The 20,325-nt window shown below is 40.2% G+C and overlaps 1 protein-coding gene across 3 annotated transcripts in view; it reads left to right on the top strand.

The window, feature by feature from the left end:
• The window catches only part of acsbg2 (acyl-CoA synthetase bubblegum family member 2), a 61,473-nt gene that overhangs the window by 34,983 nt on the left and 6,165 nt on the right, over positions 1–20,325 (top strand). For all 3 annotated transcript variants that reach the window (XM_043721099.1, XM_043721097.1, XM_043721096.1), the window contains 8 exons: positions 2,021–2,141; positions 3,294–3,374; positions 6,504–6,653; positions 9,419–9,595; positions 11,674–11,855; positions 13,065–13,298; positions 14,330–14,547; positions 16,565–16,704. In XM_043721099.1, coding sequence (XP_043577034.1) covers positions 2,021–2,141; positions 3,294–3,374; positions 6,504–6,653; positions 9,419–9,595; positions 11,674–11,855; positions 13,065–13,298; positions 14,330–14,547; positions 16,565–16,704 — 1,303 coding nt within the window. The remainder of the gene's footprint in view (positions 1–2,020; positions 2,142–3,293; positions 3,375–6,503; positions 6,654–9,418; positions 9,596–11,673; positions 11,856–13,064; positions 13,299–14,329; positions 14,548–16,564; positions 16,705–20,325) is intronic.

Below are 20,325 nucleotides of genomic sequence, written 5' to 3'. Positions count from 1 at the left end.
CCCAACCCCTCTCCTCTTTCTGTCTTTTCACCCCACCTCTTCACCCTTTCTTCCTCTCTCATACTCTCTGTCCCTATATCCCCACTATCTGTGTGACTATGCATCTCTCTCCCTTCTGTTTGTTCTTTAATTTTCTTTTCTTCATTCTCATTCATTCTCTATTTGTAATATACCTAGAGATGTGCGATTCCACTGATGACTATGACAATTGATGTATAAATAGCAACAGTTTCAGAACTTGTACTTCCCGGCATGTCCTGTTTACAGATTCTCCCAAGACTCCACAGGAACTGCAGGTTAAATGTCATGGTGAACACGTAAAAGAAAATGCCTAATAACCCCACACTATTACCGTTCACCATAAACAATATATTCATTCAGCAACTAACAGTCCATTACGGTTCTGATCTTGATAATGTTTGGGATTAACTTTGAAAGTAACTTGGGACAATAATAAGAAGTTGTAAAAGAGGTGTGTGTGTTCGTGAGTGTGTTCACGGGCAAAGTTTGAAAATAAAAGGACTGCAAATAAATTACAAAACCAAACCATGAACAAGTAGGAAAACAAATAACAAAGGATCCTCTGGACACAAGTTTTACAAAGAGAAAGATGTTAAGGATAGGGCCACAAATAAGGACTGAGCAATGTAAATGCACAGTTTACTATAAAGAAATGAAAGCAGTACCAAAGAACCATCATGTCTTTGTTGTTACTAATAAAGGAATAGGCATTTCATCAAAGGAGGAGTTTAAAAGGAATATCAGTGGAGTAGTGACAAAGTTTGTAAATTGATTTTTATCAAAACTGAAAGAAGGCACAATCCCAGATCCAAATAGTGTGCAGATTAATGTATGTTTGAAGAAATTAGGAAGGGGAGAACAAAGGTATTTGTCGAGAAGTCCAGAGAATGCCAGAGGACTGGCGAACAACTCAATATAAAGATGGGGACTAAAGATTAGTCACCTTAACAGTGGTAAGAAAGATACTGTAGTGTATATGGAAAGAAGTGATTCTTTCTAGAGAAGATTTTTTTTAAAATTAGCATGGACAAAAAATAAAACAAGACAGTGCTGATAATCTCATAATTTGGAGATGCCGGTGTTGGACTAGGGTGTACAAAGTTAAAAATCACACAATACCAGGTTATAGTCCAATAGGTTTGTTTGGAAGCATTAGCTTTCGGAGCGCCGCTCCTTCATCAGGTGGTTGTGGACAACAATTGTATACTCCACAACGACCTGATGAAGGAGCATCACTCCGAAAGCTAGTGCTTCCAATTAAACCTGTTGGACTATAACCTGTTGTTGTGTGATAATCTTATAGCTAAATTTTCAAAAGAATGGTATTTTCACAAAGGCTATCTTGTATCTCATGGTCGGCTCAAAACAAAAGTAAGGGCATTTGCTGTCATTGAACAAATATTTGAAAAGCGAGTAAATTGACTAAGAACTGGAATGCAGTGTAAAAGTAAAAGATAATGTGGAGGAAAGTAGGCGATGGTGTTCCAAAAAGTCAGTACAGGAATCATTGTAATTATTCATTTATATTAATGACCTCAAGTGGAAATAAATAACTCTCAAAATTTGCATATGATGATAAATTGGGAATCCAGTTAACTTTGAAGAACAAACACAAGAAGTAATTAGAAAACTGCTGACTAGGCAGTTCTTAGCAAATGCATTTGAATGTAATTCAAGGTATATAAGCTGACCTTCATAGCTTTGAAAAAATCCTTCCTAGTGCAGAGTTAGCATAAAATGAGCATATAACTGAGAATATGAACCAGTTGATCCTTAGCCCTGCTGCTGATTCTCTCTCTTGTGCCCTTCATTTATTTAAATGGTCTCAGAGTTGCAGATCCCCATTTCTCTCTCAATTATTCAGTACAAGTGATTGCAGTCATTCTGATGAACTTATCTGATCTTTTGAGGTGAGGTGGGGGAGTGGCCACTGAAACAGTTGCTGATTTTCTGAGCCTTGCAATTCTAAAGATTTTCTTTTCTCTTTTTTTTCATACAGTGGATTGGCCGTTGGAATCTACACCACAAATTCTCCTGAAGCCTGTCAACACGTAGCAAGTGATAGTGAAGCTAATGTCTTGGTCGTGGAGAACAACAAGCAACTACAGAAGATCTTGCAGGTTTGTGGGCTATTCATTAAATTGTTCAGTGAATGAAGTTTTGTTGTAAAAGGAAAAAACATATTCTTACATGAATTAGTAATTATTTCCTGTATGTGTAACATTTATGCTTGTGTTTTTTTAAACCAAATATGTTTAAAAGATTAATCAATGCTAGCGATATCATGCATACACCTATTCTGATCAGTGCACTGTATTACTTGAGAATGCCATGTAAATTTTACACTCTACCATTTTGTATCAACCTCTCTATTTGTGCTCATGCTCTCTCTCCTCATGTTTATCTTTGTTGTAGTTACCCGATGCCTTTATTTTCTATTCTTACTACTTTACACTCCTTTAGATAAGATTACTTACAGCATGGAAACAGGCCCTTCGGCCCAACAAGTCCACACTGACCCACCGAAGCGCAACCCACCCAGACCCACTCCCCTACGTTTACCCCTTCACCTAACACTAGGGGCAATTTAGCATGGCCAATTCACCTAACCTGCACATTTTTGGACTGTGGGAGGAAACCCATGCAGACACGGGGAGAATGTGCAAACTCCACACAGTCAGTCACCTGAGGTGGGAATTGAACCCGGGTCTCTGGCACTGTGAGGCAGCAGTGCTAACTGCTGTGCCACCGTGCCTCCCAGCTATGGAGAGATGTAACACACTAGTAGGCATTTGGCCTGTCTGTTCCAAGCCAGTAGTTTTCCCCACTCATCCAACTCTCCTCTTCTGGACAAACATCAAACCCTTTTCGATCTTTTCAATAATCGAACTTTTCCTTTGAAAGTGATATATTATTTTCACAGTGATTTGTGACCAAATATTCCAAAGTACCTGCTGTGTGTAGAATTTTATTTCTAATCTTCCTTGATTCTTTCCATAATTATCTCAAACATTTTTTCTTACAATTTAGCTAACTGTTGAGATTGTGGTCTCTCAAGTTGAAATCTTCTGGTATTATTGATCATTTATTAAGAAACTTATGTATGTCCATGAAAGAATTGAGATTTTGCATTCTAATATCAAACCTAGCTGGTCAGAGACCTTTTGCCCCTCGATGGATATGATCGCATACATATTTTGTGTATATGTTTGTACTCTTTGGGTCTTACACAAAATCAAAGAATCAAGTAATACGTAACTCTTTATTTTCAGATTCAGGATCAGCTTCCACACTTAAAAGCAATTGTACAGTACAAGGACGAACTGAAGGAGAAGAGACCAAATCTTTACACTGTAAGTATATCCAAGATTGAGACAAAGAAACTTTGCTACTTATTTATTCCAATCCAGTATAGAATTCAAATAATTGAAGCAGTTTATTCTTATTATGTAACGCAGCAAAAATGTTTTAAACAATGTTGGCCTCAAAATCTCTGGCATTTATAACTAGCTGCTTGACAGCATAACACTCCCCTACAAGTAACTGACAATCATACTTTGCATTCTCTGCATATTTCACCTACCAGACAGAGGATAGTCAGTGAACAAAGAAAGGTTTGAAGCAATGTGACCCATACTGAGATAAAGTCAGCAACATTACATTAAACAGAATTGATTGGGTATTTATAAATGGAGAATTTAGAAGGAAACAAGTTGAAAAGTTGGAATTGATAACTGCCTGGTCATATTTAAAGGCACCTCCTGTGCTGTCATTTTGATGGTTACGGCGAGCACTTCAGGTTGCTCCACGGAAATGTTCTCCTGTCCTGGTCTGGTGTTACTGTCCAATTCTGAATAATGTTGCTCCGACTTTACATGAAATCAAATCTCCTATTTGGGAGCTCATGTGACGTGCGTGGGACAGCTTTTTCAGTTTATGGCTGAACAGAGCACTATGATTGCTGATTTGTGTGCTACATTGCGTACCTTGATCATTTTTATTTGTGTTGTCATCCAGCATTTCTATTGTGTATGAATTGTTGAACAATAAAATTATAAAACATGCAAAGTTTTTACTGTTGGGAGTTGTATACTACATTTGCATCATGTTACTGGTGTAGCTAAACGACAAGGGAGCCAATATCGTTGAAATGTGATTGTGGGCACTACTGAATTGTTGCCTGTTATAAATGAGGGAGTGTCAGATTGGCATTAGGGACTACATTACAGTGACAATTTAAGGTTGTGTCTATGATTATGAAGAGAGCAATAAGCTCAGTATTGCAGGGGATTTAAAAAAAAACACTTTGTCAAAGTGCTTATCAGGATAATTCAGATGAATACTAAGTGAAAGGGAAAACTTTATACTGTATGAAGTATAAAGTGCTGATTGGTAAGCAAGTGGACGCGGTTAAAGTTGTTGGCTTGGAAAATATGTCTCAGTAATGATTGATAGTTAACTGCTGGCTTTGTTTAATCTTTAAACCAGGCAAGTTGACTCTGGTCTGGCTAATATAGCTTAAGGAGTTAAACAGTAAATGGCTGTCACCTACTTTGTTGAGTTCAAATAGGTGCAGTGCATGCAAATATCTTTCTGTCTGCAAAGTGCAGGCTCCATGTCTTAATATATGTAGCTTCCAGTACATAGAAGTGCACTATACAATGAGCCTGACTGACAATTCTCAATTGTTTGTCAGTGTAATTCTTCACACACACTCACAAATTTACCTTGTGAGTGCAAGACAAAGACAGTCAACAAAGCGTGCCTCTTGTTCAGCAGTACTCAGGATTATACTACCAAATAACCATTTATAATACAAGTATTTAACCTTGGAACAGTAGAGTTTGAAGGATTAGGACTCAGAGCAGTGGGCCTTGAAAGACAGCATGTAGATCAAGTTTAAGATATCTGTTAACAAAGTGCAGAATAAGTGGATTCTATGAAGGGTAATGGGGGGAAAAGGACAGCAATGGAAGTAAGCCAGAGGGAAAGGATTAAAAACAGCATTTATTTATAGCTTCTAAATTATTGATTAACATTGCCAACCAAGTCAAATGGAAAATCAAAGTAATGAATGTATCAGAAAAGAAACTGTTTGGGAAAACTAAATAGAAAATGACGTTCGGAAAGCCTGTTTGTTTTTTGAAAAATATAAAGAATTCCTAAATCTACCTGTTGTGAATATATGTAGAAAAGCTGTTGGAACTTTCCAAAGGTAACACGATAACAAGCATAAAGCATTGATACCTGACTTTATTTTCAGTGTTTATTGAGGAGATTACAGGCTGTGTGGAAATTGAATTTCTTTGCAGGAAGTTAGGGTGCTGGGTGGGGCAATGAAGGAAATGAGAATGGAATTGGAAATTTCAGAAAAGGTTAGTAACTGATGGTCTAAGGAGACTGATAGACCACAAGGTGCAAGTAAATTCAATACAGGAATGTTTTTTTAAAAAAAAAACAAATGGCATGATGGCTCAGTGGTTAACATTGCTGCCTTGCAGCACTAGAGATCCAGGTTCAATTCCAGCCCTCGGTGAATGTCCATGCGGAGTTTGATTGTTCTCTCAATGTCTGCATGGGTTTCCTCTGGATGCTCTGGTTTCCTCCCACAGTCCAAAGATGTGCAGGTTAGATGGATTGGCTGTTAAATTGCCTGTTGCGTCCAGACATGTGTTGGTTAGTTAAGTGAATTAGCTGTGGACAATGCAGGGTTACAGGGATAAGGGTAGAGGGGTGAGTTTGGGTGTAGTGCTCTTCAGAGAGACGATATGGACTTGCTGGGGCAAATGGCCTGTTTCTACATGCTGGGGATTCTACAATATTCTGGTCTATGAACAACTATATTTAAGGAATCTTTGGAAATTGGACAGCACTGGTGCCTAAGATTTGGACAGTAGCTGGAACCCCAGTTTTTACAAACGAACATAACACTGCACCCTAGACCTGCTCTGGATAAAGTATTACAGGACATTCTGAAAAGGAAAGTGAAATACCTATACAGATTTGGCACAGTCACAGGAAGCCAACTTGGGCTTAATGTGTCTGACCAATTTTACTGGAGTGTTTTTAGATGAGATTCCCTACAGTGTGGAAACAGGCCATTTGGCCAAATCAGTCCACACAGACCCTCTGAAGATAAAACCCACCCAGACCCATTCCCTTACAATTACCCCTGACTAATGGATATAACATTATGGGCAATTTAGCTTGGCCAATTCATCTGATCTGCATATCTTTGGACTGTGGAAGGAAACCGGAGCACCCGGAGTAAACCCATGCAGACACGGGGGGAGGGGGAAAGAAATGTGCAAACTCCACACACAGTGGCCCGAGGTAGGAATTGAACCCCCAGGTCCCTAGCAGCAGTGCTAACCACTGAGCCGCCCCTTTTCTTCCCCCAGTGTAGAGTATTCTCAAGAAGTGGAATTGTATTTAACTTTGGATGATTTCTCTGATAATGTACTTTCTTGTATCTCAAATAGTGGGCGGAGTTCATGCAGCTTGGGAAGGATGTGCCAGATTCACAACTCGATGAGATTATCGCTTCCCAGAAACCGAATCAGTGTTGCACACTCATTTATACTTCGGGGACCACTGGAACGCCAAAGGGAGTCATGCTGAGCCACGATAATGTAAGTGTTGTCCTGTTAATACGTTGCAGCTCGGTCACGTTTAATGTCATGGCCTTTTAAGGCTTTTTAAGGAAAGTCCTTTACCACTTTAAAGTAAAATCATTTCAGTTCTTCAGCCTGAAATCGATTAGGGGCTGAAGATTCGTTAGTGGGTCCCAATCCACAGTTGTGAGGACATGACAGTCAGGAATCTACCCAGAGGAACTTTATTTTTTTTGAGCAAGTGCCTGGTTAAGTGGCTGCCTTTAGAAGCTCCATTCAATAAATGCTCTCCTACCTCAGCAATGAGAGGTTGGAGCTGCTGATGCAGCTTGCAAAGCGAGAGAGTGGGAGGACACTTCTTGGTGGTGCACTTCTGATATATTTTTAAGATTTTTGTGTTTCATAAACTGGCCTCCAGGCTGTCATTGTGGTGGCCCCACTGCTTTTGGGTGGGAAGTAGTCACTGGCCCAAAACCTCAGCATTGAAAATGAGGTTGGACTTCAGAGGGAGATCGTAGCTTGTCACACTGAAGTGTAGAGGGAGGATGCTTACTAGCTGGGGATTGAAAACCACATCAAGCTGAATCCAGGACTGCTGTCATTCAAACCTCTCTTCAACCTGACTGAGCTATCTGAGTGAGAAAAGAAAAGCTTTACTATTCAAAACTGCTTAACTTGAATTGTAGTCAAATACATAATTACAAAATTCAAGTAATATTATCTGCTGTATTTATAGCTATCTTATATATTTTGTGTTCACCATTCTCTGAACTGATCCATTATAAGCTTTGCTGTGATATTGGATTTTTTTAAATGCAGTATCATTCACAGGGCACCTAACTGGATGTTGTTGTGCACGTACTGCATTTATATAGAAACACAGTACAAGTATGGGAACTCCCTTCACCTCCACGTAACACACCATTTCTAACATGGAAAGATCTTCACTGTTTCTTCAAAGTTTTTGGGTCAAAATTCTTCATAATCCTGACTCCACAACAAAAATTCTAAATGTTTAACTTGCCTATTTTGAACAGCCTACAGTGATGCTTTTTTAACTCCTCAAGCCACATTGCAGGTCCTTTCAATGACTACAGATTATGCCCCTTCCATGGGATGCACATTCCATCCATTTGTACCTGCAAACATGACCCTACAACTAGTCCAGAAGCATGATATGCATTTTAACCAGCCTGTTTCCTCTGGTGGGCAAAAAATTTGCTTGCCCTTTTACAGACTTGCCTAAAAACTTCAATGAGTGGGATTTGGGCACCAAACGCATTCCAAAATCCGTTCAGATTTCAATCACCAGGAAAGCGTAAAATGTATGGCCAGCAGTTGAAAAACTCGTCCATTCATGTTTTTAATACTGCTACTTGTTTAGAAGGGAAAAGCTATCCTGACGCTTTTACTGACTTTGAATACTTTCACATCCTCTAAGCTAGAGACCCAAAATTCTTTATTGGTGCTCTTTCCATTCAAGCTAAATACTCATTCTCGTTTTGACATTATAGGCAGTTGGGAGGGGGGGCGGGGTGGGGGTTGGTTAGTTCAGTTATAGAACTCCTACAACCCAAACAAGGATATTTATCCCAACAAGTCCACACTGATCCTATTATAGGCAGTTGGGAGGGGGGCGGGGTGGGGGTTGGTTAGTTCAGTTATAGAACTCCTACAACCCAAACAGGATATTTATCCCAACAAGTCCACACTGATCCTTTGAAGAGTATTTTACGCAGATCCATTCCCCTACGCGATTAGTTTACATTCCCCTAATGCACCAAACCCAGGCAACACTATGGGCAAATTAGTATGGCCGATTCACCTAACCTTCACATCTTTGGACTGTGGGAAGAAACCAGAGCACCTGGAGGAAACCAAGGCAGACACTGGGAGAATGTGCAAACTCCACACAGACAGTTGCCCAAGGCTGGAATCAAACCTGGGTCCTTGGTGCTGAGAGGTAGCAATACTAACCACTGAGCCACTGTGTCACCCAGTTAACTGAATGGTTACTTAGTGATGAAAAGTAATACGTGGGTTCAGTTCCTGCACCAGCTGAGGTTGCGGGAAGACTCTCCTTCTGAACCTTTCCATTTGCATGAGATATGGTGGCCTTCAGTTATCTCTCTAATGAGAGAGCAGCCCCCTATGGCCCATTAGAACTATAGTGACTTTACATTTATCTTTTATTAAAGATAATAAATCCTGTCTTCCTGAGCCAGAGGAAGGAAAACTACCACTGAACCACAATAGCCTCGAGTTAATTGTTGTATTCTGTCTGAAGAATTGTATTTAAATGGGAGGAATTGGAGCATTCGGTTTTCTGGCTACATATGAAAGGTTTTTTTTAAAAAACTTCAAGCGTTATAATTGATACAACAGTCTTGGAAAGAGAGCTAGATAAAGATTTTCTATTGTATTTACAAATATATGTGTAGTAACATGCCACACATGTACACAGCGTTCCTCAAGTACCCACATCTCCAGGCTCGAGAGAAAGCAGTTACCAGGGAAAATGTTCAGCAAATCCTGTCAGTTTGAAACTTCAAATACTAAGGGAAACAGGACAGAGATCTCAGATGAAGTGGTGAATGTGTACTGCATTCCTACAAGGGAATACCATAGTCCTAAAAACCACAGCCATTTAATATGATGGTCACCTCAGGATCATGCTCACCTCATGGTGAGAGAGGTGGGCAATAGTGAAAACTGTATATCATGTTTAAGTCGGTCATGTTTCTGGATATGAAACCATTATAATACTACTTTTATAACTACAGCTAACATGGACAGCTTATGCAGCAGGAAATATGGTGCAACTGCGACCAGCTACTGAAAGCCAAGAAGCTATTGTTAGCTATTTGCCACTAAGTCATATTGCTGCACAAATGATCGATATCTGGCTGTCCATAATGTTTGGAGGCACCACTTATTTTGCACAACCTGATGCACTGAAGGTAAAATATAATGCAATGTGAAATTTTAATAGTTAATTTGCAGCAAAGTAGTATTTATTTAACAAGAGGGGCTGCTATACATTGGTTAACTTCACCATGGTTGGAAACTATCCAGTTGTGTTTTCTTGCAGGCAGAAGAATGCATACGGTTTCTTTTCGCAGCACAGGATTTCCTGTAGATCTCCAGGACCTCAGCTGCAAACTCATGTAATTTGAACAATATGTTAAAAATGACATGCACATCTTAACCAAGACAACATCCTGAGATGCTTCACAGGAGCAGAATGAGTCCAGAATTAACACCAAACTAAAGAAGGAAATATCACAAGCAGTGTTTTCTCCTGTTTCGGCTTGCTCTAGGTGCTGTCCTTTAAGGTTGCCATGGCATCTTGATAGGGACATTGCTTGTGCACTGTGTGTTTGCTCCCTGGGGCAGCATATTTCCTATTGCCACTTGGCCACACCTCCCCTGCATTTTGAGCTGAAGAAGAGAGATGACTAAAGGCTTGGTACAATGGTTAGATTTTAACAACAGTGTTAAGTATGTGAATGAAGGCAGAGATTTTGGTAGGGAATTCCAGAGGTTCGGGTCTATATAACAGAAAGCCACCAGTAGTGGACCAAGGAAGTGGTGGCAAGTGGGAATGTAAGAGGCTACAGCCATTAGAGAGCAGAGTTCTTGGTCGGTAAGGCAGCATGTGGTTAAAGGTGCAAACCTGAATTCTTGATTGCACAGAAACAGTGGAGGAATTTTCTGGGGATTGTTGTCAGTTGAGGGGGCTGCTGCAAAGCCATGTGTCTTGGAGACTGGTCAGTGCTCAGGCAAGACTGCCCCAGTTAGGTTGGCCTGGGGTTTGGGCCATGGGCTGGGTCGTGCTCAATAAGGCTGCCCTGTCCAGCCAGGCCCGGAACTGGGGTGTGTTCAGTCAGGGCTGCCCTGTCACGTTAGGCCAGTGACTGGGATGTGTTCAGTCAGGGATGACCTGTCAAACCAGGCCTGGGGCTAGGCCAACTTCAGCACTGGATTTTGGAAATTAATGGTTGGGCATTTAGTCATGGACCAGACTGTGGAGTCCTGAGGCCATGGGGTCCATTGAGTAAATGTAGTGCTGGAAAAACACAGCATGTTCCATGGATGCTGCCTGACAAGAGAATCGGTGTTTTGGGCACAAGCCCTTCATCAGGAATGAGGCAAATTATATTAACACTACACTTCATATGGACTGCAAACTAACACTGGTTCGCCCAGATGATCTTTTACTCTAATTTTCTTTACGTTTCTTTGAAGTTCAAAACGTTTCCTGCAGCTGTGAAGGTTCACAGTTAAAATTCAAATTATTTCAAATGTAGTAGCTGGTTTACACTCTGCACTCGACCTATGGACTGAAACTGTTTAAAAACCTGTTATGTTCTGGCTTGAATAGAAGAGATTGCTTTAAAAGAAACCGCTGACTGGCAATTGGCACAAACGATTACACTTGGGATTTGGTGCTTCCCTGTTACTAGATTTGATAGAAATGGGTAAAGAAGACTAAAACCAGGAATTTGGGAAGATTAATGTTCCCGAGAAGGGATTGTCTGTACAGATCTTGCTATTTTACAAATTGAATTTTGAATACAAAATAACAAGGAGATTGGGGATCAGCTTGTTTTGTATCAAGTCGAGAATGTGGTGCTGGAAAAGCACAGCAAGTCAGGCAGCATGTGAGGAGCAGGAGAATTGACATTTCTGGCGTAAGCCCTTCATCAGGATGGGTTTTGCCTGAATTATCGATTCTCCTGCTCCTCTGATGCTGCCTGACCTGCTGTGCTTTTCTAGCACCAGACTCTTGACTTTAATATCCAGCCTCTGCAGTCCTCACTTTCACCTTGTTTTGTATCAACCTGTGTAATGTAATTGTATATAATACATGAATTTCTAAAAAAAAACTAGCTCCCTTTTAAAGCACAGGGCATGTGACCCTGATCTTTTCTTGATTGCATGATTCTTGATGAATATTTTGCAGTGAAAATTATAGAAAAAATTGCCCACAGTGCAAGTAAATTTACTTGTATGTTCTAATTACGATTTACTTCAGGGTTCTTTGGTGACCACAATGAGGGAGGTCCGTCCCACAGCATTTATGGGTGTGCCGCGTGTCTGGGAGAAGATGCAGGAGAAAATGAAAACTATAGGAGCAAAATCCTCGACTGTTAGGAGGAAAGTTGCCTCCTGGGCGAAAGATGTTGGTTTAAAAACCAATCTAAATCGCATGCGTGGGTAGGTAAATAATTTAATCACTTGCCAGCTTTCTCTCTCATCCAGTTTGGATTCAATCATTTGTTTAATTTGATCATACCTTCCTTCAAAAGCAGTTTTACTTCTGAAACAAAGGCCAAAAACGAGGCTTGTGAATTGTCGCCAGCCATGTTATGGTGAACACATGCAAGAGTTAATCACCGAGTGGCTCTAACACAGTCAGTGAACAGGATCACTTTCTATTTTTTGGGCATTAACAGTCATGTCAGTGAAATATATATTGCACATTGGGTACAACATAATGCTGTTACTAATCCCCTGCCAAATCTCCAAAAATGGTGCTCAGCTCTCACCCAAACAGGTTTCCCCAGTCAGTTGAATTAACAGTCGCAGACAAGGGTTGCTGACTACACCAGGAGCAGGTGTACCATACAAACTGAAAGTTCACACAAAAGCTGTTGGTGAAACAATGGATTTTCTTCAGAGAATTCACAAAAAGGAACCTCCACCATAACTGCTGCAAACAGTCAGGAGACTAACCACATTGTGGGCACACTGGCTCCTTTTCATTTGTTACATTTCATTGCAATATTAAAGTACCCGATGCATTAATTTTTCACTATCAGGGAGCAAAGCGGAAAGATGTCTATTTACATCTGGATGCATGTTACTTCTAAACTCTGTTATACATTATTGAAAACTTCCTGGACTATTTGTTTTAATTTTTTTCATGGGATGGGGCATCACTGGCAAGACTAACATTTGTTGCTCATTCCGAATTGCCTTTGAACTAATTGGATTACTCGGCCATTCCAGAGGGCAGTGAGAAGAGTCAGCCACACCGCTATTTATCTGAAAATACATACAGGCCAGACCATGTAAGGAAATCAGAGTTCCTTTCTAAAAGGACATTAAGTAATCAGATTAGCTTTTACAACAATTGATGACCATGAAACTGAGACTTCATATTTTCAATGCCAGAATTTTAAATTAAATTTAAATTCTGCCATGGAACCCTTAACCCCAAAGTACTAGACAATGTGTCCAGGCTAACGGTCCAGTGACAGTACCCCAACACCACATTCACTTGTGCATTAGACACATAGTATTTTAGTGCATTAATGGTATGGCCTGCCTCTCAAATAATTAACAATACAATGTGTTTACAATAACAAATTTCATTACATTTTTAAGAAGACTCAAAATAAATACTTGTGTTCTGTTTTTCAGAAATAATGCTGTTTCATTTAACTTCCGGGTGGCCAATGAGTTGGTGTTTAAAAAGGTTCGGAATGCTTTGGGATTGACTCGTTGCACAAAATGTTACACAGGAGCAGCTCCAATAACCAAAGACACGCTGGAGTTCTTCCTTAGTCTCAACATCCCCGTATACGAGTTATATGGAATGAGTGAAAGCTCAGGACCACACACCATTTCCGTACCTGATGCATTTAGACTTTCAAGGTAGGATCACTCCCTTCAGTATGTACTCTGAGTGGCCAGATTGAGCAATATCTGTATTTAACAGCCATTTTCTTTCTCAGATTTTAGTTAGTGGTAACCAATGGAAGACATTGGATCTGCACTCGCAGTATGTGATGTAGAATTCTGGTTCATACCCACCTGAATTCCAGTAGAAACACACTATTACAAATCCTTTATGTAATTGTACCTCCAAATACTGGGGATGACATTTCCTTCACCACATTTGCAAAATGTAATCTCAAAGGAATGAAATCCTTCTCCAGCTTGCTGTCAACAGATGAACAGTAGCTCAAGTCCAGGTGAAGCACATGTTTGGGGTCACTGGCTTTGTGTTCTAGTGTGCTAGCCCTGTCTTTTCTTGTGAGGCTGCATTATAGTCCCAGGATTGGGAGAGGATCAGGCATTTGTTGCTCATCATCCCATTAAAGAATTGTTGGAAGTAGATTATTAGAGCCCCAAGAAATCCAATGTGTTGCTGTAATGGAAGATTAGCAGAGTGTGCCTCTAAGAGTTGGAGCATAATACAACACCCATAAGGGGTACAGCAATTACAAGTCAATCAGGTAAATTTGTGCACTGAAAGTACTGCTGAGACCTTTCACCCTTTGTCATATTGTCCTTATTCCATTGAATTGTTTTGTTGGGTGCAAATAGTATTATTGGAAACTCATCTTTTTACAATGCTTATTATCATTGGATTTTCTCCCTAGCCCCAAATGTTCATTCTCCTCCCTCTCCTCAGCTCAAAATCCCCAATTTCAAACTTCTGCTACTTTAAGGACCTCCTTATTCTTGTACAGAAGTTTCCAGTATCTTCACCTTGATGCCAGTTATGCACTGAGCACTAACTGCATTTAAATGACTACAGAAAAAAACAAATCAATGCTCTCTGTGCACTACTACATGGCATGCAGCAGATAAAATGCACTCAAGTTCAGCTTCAGTGGAATTTAAGCCTTTAAAATGTTCTTATTTTTAAACTTTACATTTGTTCTGTTTATTTCTACTAGCTGTGGAAAGGTGATGACAGACTGTAGGACAAAGATCTTCAATCCTGATGATGATGGCTGTGGCGAGATCTGTTTCTGGGGACGGCATGTGTTCATGGGTTACCTGCACATGGATGATAAGACAGAAGAAGCAGTTGATGAGGATGGTTGGTTGCACTCAGGCGATCTAGGGAAACATGATGAGAATGGATTTCTATATATCACGGGAAGAATTAAAGGTAACTTGCATCTACCGCTTACGAAACTAAAGTCCATGTTTTTGGCCTGTGAAATCAAACTTCCCAGTTTACTTTTGTCACATCTGTCTATCAATTTCCTATGTCCCAATTATAATGCAGGCTACTACTGAGCAGTTCCAAAATCTGACTACTGTGTGGGACTCTATTATGTTTTCCCAACACATTACTCAAAATGCTTTTTGAAATGTTTCCATCAAGTAACTAAAAATTCCAATGTTTAAAATAAAAAATTAAACAATAAATTTTTTTTACATATTTTGCAAGAACATGACTGGATTTAGCAATTGAATTTTCTTAATCTCCCAACTTAAAATGTTCATCTTTTGGAATGCTTTTAATGACACTGGCAGAACTTGTAAATAATCACCACTGAGATGCTGTTTATGAAAGGCCTCCGTTCTCAACCAACATGATATGACCATAGTCATATCAGCAGCCACTTTGTCACTGTGCTCAGTTTCTGGCCAGCAGATGTATGGTGTTCTTACCAAGAGATTAGAGAGAGCTGCCCCCACATTCTGGGGCTAGCTCTTACTTAAATGACCTGCCAACAACCACTGGCATTTATATACCATCTTTTAATAAGTGTATCAAGATGTTTCACAGCAGCCTAGTTAAGAAACCTGGGTCAATTCCCTAGGAGTTCGTGAGGCAGGATCTAAAACCGTCTCTTCCAAGGTACCCTGCACTGACCAAGGAGTGTACACAGTGTCAGACATGGAACAGGTCAAGGTACACTTCTATAAACAAGTCATCTTATTTCCTTTTACACAAATTAACTGCAGCTGGATTCTCTGGTTGTAGATGCAGAAAAATCTCGCCTTAATATAATCTTATTCATACCTTAATATTACCTGATATTAATAAATATGATTGACCAATAGTTCGATCAAAGAAGTGAATTGTAAGGTATGACTTGGAGAGGATTAAGCAGGGTACTCCGGTACATGAAGGCTCACTATTGATGTGTGAGTGATTGGAAATGGGGAACACAAAGTATTCTCCTGTGATCTGGGTCCCAAGATAGTTACATGTAGAAATTTTGTGAGGCATCACTACAATTGTTAATGATTTTAAGATTATTACTGAGCATTTTCTTTCATTTCAGGAATGCGTCCCCAGAATTCAGGGGGTTATTGGGTTGGATTGTTTGAGATCTGACTTGAGCGAGATTTTTAGAAATCAGACAAAGTACAAGCAGTGGGGACAGGTACAGCTTGAACAACTTTCCAGATATCTCCTAAAAAGACAGGCATTCAGGAATACGTCAATTTCGGAATACCAAGGTTCAGTGGTCCCAAGGTTGCATATCATCTCAGCCAATAAACCCAAGAGACTGACAGACCAGAATGTCATTGGATATGCCACAGATTATACTTTTGTGATTAAAAAAACGGTGCCTAGTTAGTCACCTGGATTGTTGTTTACTTGTAGAGTTTTCTCACGCTCTTCCATTCCTTCCTGTAATTGTCTGTGGTGGTCAGAAGATTATTGATGAAAATGAACAGGAGTAATTGTGCAGATCCTGACTTGAACAGTAAGGTATTTTCTGTCTGATTCTTCAGTTCACCCTGTACATTATCAAACTTCTAACTACCAATGATGAGTAGTACTTGGCAAGATTTTCCTGCATCTACAACCACAGAATCCAGCTGCAGTTAATTTGTGTAAAAGGGAAACAAGATCATTTGTTTACAGAAGTGTACCTTGACCTTTTCCATTTCTGACAAATGTGTACTGTCCTTGGTCAGTGCAGTGTACATTGGAAGAGACTGTTTAAATTTTGGCTCATGAATTCCCAGGTAATTGACCCAGGATTCTTAACTAGGCTTAGTATTACAGCATTATAGCAACAACTGCACCTCCAAAAATATATTTAATTGCCTGCAAAGTGCTTTGCCAATTCTGGAGGTTCTGCAAGTTGCCATAAATACAGGTGCTTCATTGTCATTGTGGAATTCATTGTTGGTAATTTTCTGTTTTTTCTATCATCCAGAGTTGATTATCACTGCTGGAGGGGAAAATGTACCACCAGTTCCCATTGAAGATGCTGTAAAGGAACATTTACCAATCATCAGTAATGTCATGCTGATAGGAGACAAACGCAAATTCCTATCGATGTTATTAACACTAAAGGTATTTTAATTTTTGATTTATAACAACAATAACCACAGGGCTGTATAAATTAATTCAGAAAGTCATTAAATGTGGAAGGTGCACCATTTGACTGAAGGAAATGAGGCTGGGATTAGATTTAAGATTCATTGTTTATATTGCTTTTAAGATGAAAAATGAAGTGAGTCCATTAACTTAATCTCTATTTCAATTTGCCAGCTTACCATCCAATTTCAATTGAAACTTTTAACTTTACCATTCATTATATTAATATTTCTTCTGAATAAAGATTTTTTGAGGATCTGACGCTAAACACCTTCTTCATTCAGTTACATCATGTCCACTTGATGTCTTTGTAGTGGCAGTTATCCATGTAAAGACTGATAGGCTGTTGTGTGACACACACCCACACACACACACCCCACACCCAATGAAAGCATATCACGTTGGTTCCAAACGTTGCCGGACAGCAGGAGGCAGAGGTGCTGGTTGACAGTTGTGTTTGGGATTGGCGCCTGTGTCCATTGGTGAAGCACAGGGTTCAGTGCAGGGTCCCTTGCCGCTGTAGTGTCTATTAATCACCTTAATCATTTAATTATGCTGAATAGTCTTCTCAGACTCACCATTGCTTCAGTGGTGGTATCCATGATGTTCATATTCTGCAGCCACATTTGTAGCCAGTCACATCCTGAGTTTGTATGGGGCTCCTTTCTTATTTCTGGCGATTTCTGCCCAGCACTAGCCACACACTCATTTCCCTTTCTGTTTGGCTTCTTCTCCAATCATTTATGTATTTTCAGGTGTAATATGGTTTTGTGCTTTTAGTTTTTTTCACTACACATACAATTCCGGCATTTTTAATTTCTATGGCCCTGGGTATTAGGGTAAAGCTAAGTTGTGTTCCTAGTTTAAAGCTTTTAAGTATGTTTACTTTCTCTCCCCCCTCCTCCTCAACCACTATCCCAACTGTTTCCCACATTATGTTCCAAGTATTAATCTAATCCTCCCCATCAGTAGCTAATTGCCTACCTTGTTTGCTTCTCTGTTTAGACAGAGGCCACCTTTCTTATACCAGTTGGGATTATGCTTCACTTCACTACTGTACAATTGGTATAAACTATTGTAGAAACTTTTTACAGCTAAATGCAATATGTATTTTTCTCTACTTCCATTGCCAGGCCTTGATTTCAAATGTAACTACGACAATGTTTTCAGTGTAGTGTTGTATAACAGAGCTGGGAGAAACATTGTCAACATGCCTAGATTTAACTAGGCAAAAGCGAGGACTGCAAATGCTGGAAACCAGAGTTTAGATTAGTGGTGCTGGAAAGGCACAGCAGGTCAGGCAGCATCTGAGGAGCAGGAAAATCGACATTTCAGGCAAAAGCTGTTCATCAGGAATGGAGGCAGGAAGCCTCCAGGGTGGAGAGATTTGGGGGTGGTGGATGGGGCTGAGGAGAAGGTAGCAAAGAGTTCAATAGGTGAATGGGGGTGGGGATGGAGGTGATAGGTCAGAGGGGAAGGTGGAGCGGATAGGTGGAAAGGGAGATTGGCAGGTGGGACAGGTCATGGGGACAGTGCTGAGCTGGAAGGTTGGAACTGGGGTAAGGTGGTCTTTTAATATTATAGTTGTTTTCATCTCAACCCCTTCTCCACAATATTGGGTCACATGAGTCTTGGATCACACAGTGTATCCCAAGCGATTCTTTTCAGATTCGGTTAAATGTAGATAAGAGAAGACTCAACAATGGCAATTTGTTTAAATATGAATATTTATTGAATAATTTTTAAAAAGGAAAATAAAGACTGAAATATGACCATCTATTAAGTAATAAAGAAAGGATGAAAAAGGAAAGGAAGGAAGGCAGTAAGCCTCATGCCCTTCTGCTGGTCAGGGACCCCTCGATCATTGGCTGCTCTGGAGGCTGAGATGGTTCCTAGCACTGTCTGTGATCCCGGTCCGAGGTGAAGTCCAGCGACTTGGAACAAAACTCTCTCTCGTATATTGTTACAAACAGCCAGCACAGAAAACCAAATACAGAAAAAAAGCCATCATCAGCACGTACGGGAATGTTCACAGGACTCATTCACAGTGGTGCAGCTGTCGAATATCATCAACATGTCTTAGCCCTCTGCCCATCCAATACAACCTGATAAAGTCATAGAGGTCTACAGCTCAGAAAAAGGCCCATGGGCCCATCACATTCACATGGTTTTAAACAACCACGCAAACTATTCTTATCCCATTTGGCCCATATTGTCTGCCTTGGCTGCACAAGTGCACATTGAAAATACTTTTTAAATGTTCAGTTTCTGCTCCACCATTCTTTCAGGCAGAGAGTTCCATATACTCACACCTTTTTGGTTGAAAATACTTTTCCCCAAATCTCTAAACCTCTTGCCTTAAATATATGTCCCTCAACATTGATCCCAACATCAAGGGGAATATGTTTCTTCCTGTCTACTCTATCTGTGCCCCTCAATTTTATATGTTTCAATCATTGTTGCCTCTCAATCATCTCTGCTGTTAAGGAAAACCACTCCAGTCTATCCAATCTCTCTTTACAACTAAATCTCTCCAGCCCAGGCAACATCCTGTTAAATCGCCTTTACACACCCTCTAATGCTATCACATCCCTTCTATAATGTGGATTCCTCAGAACTGCACTCTAGCTCTTTCAAGATTTCTGTAAAGATTTGTAGCTCAATTGCAGGTTGGTGGCTGTGAGTATGTTCGTCGAGCTGGGAAGTTGATTTGCAGATGTTTAGTACCCTATCTAGGTGACATCTTCAGTGCTTTGGAGCCTCCTGTGAAGCGTGGTTATACTGTGTCTTCAGAAATTTGTTTGGTTCCGTTTCTGCTGCTTTTGGTTGCCAGTTCTGGTTGTAGTGGCCGGTATATTGAGTCCAGGTCAATGTGTTTGTTGATAGAGTTGTGGATGAATGCTATGCTTCTAGGAATTCTCTGGCTGTCCCCTGTTTAGCTTGTCCTATGATTGTTGTGTTGTCCCAGTTGAATTTGTGGTGCCTGTCATCTGTGTATATGGTTATGAGGGACAGTTGGTTGTGGCATTTACTGGTTATTTGGTGTTCGTGGACGCAGATTGCTAGTTGTCTGCCTGTTTGTCCTGTACAGTGTTTTGTGCAGTCTTTGCATGGAATCTTGTAAATTTACGTTAGTCTTACACATAATGGGTATTGGGTCTTTCGTCCTGGTGAGTTGTTGTCTGAGCCTGGTTGTCAGTTCATGGGCTGTCATGAATCCCAGAAGTTGGAGAAGTCTGGCTGTCCGTTCAGAGACATTTACCTCTTTGTCCTAAATTCTCTGCCTCGGCTAATAAAGGCAGGTCTCCCATGTACTTTAACCACTTTAGCTACTTGTCCTGATACCATAAGCAACCAGTAAACATGCACATCAAGGTCTGATCCTTGGTGCTCCCCAGAGTTCTGCCATTCCTCACATATTCCATTGTTTGTCTAACCTCACATTCATCCAGAATGAGTTCCATTTGTCAGACTGTCTATATCCTCCTGAATTCTAAGTCTATCCTTCTCACAATTTACCAACTAACTAATTTTGTATCATCTGCAAACCTACGATTAACTGTCCTATATTCAAGTCTAAATCATTTATATGAACCA

The sequence above is a fragment of the Chiloscyllium plagiosum genome, chromosome 31 (assembly GCF_004010195.1).
Source record: "Chiloscyllium plagiosum isolate BGI_BamShark_2017 chromosome 31, ASM401019v2, whole genome shotgun sequence".
Classification (NCBI taxonomy): domain Eukaryota; kingdom Metazoa; phylum Chordata; class Chondrichthyes; order Orectolobiformes; family Hemiscylliidae; genus Chiloscyllium; species Chiloscyllium plagiosum.
Note: the sequence above shows the minus strand (reverse complement) of the source record. Positions and strands in the feature narration are given on the sequence as shown.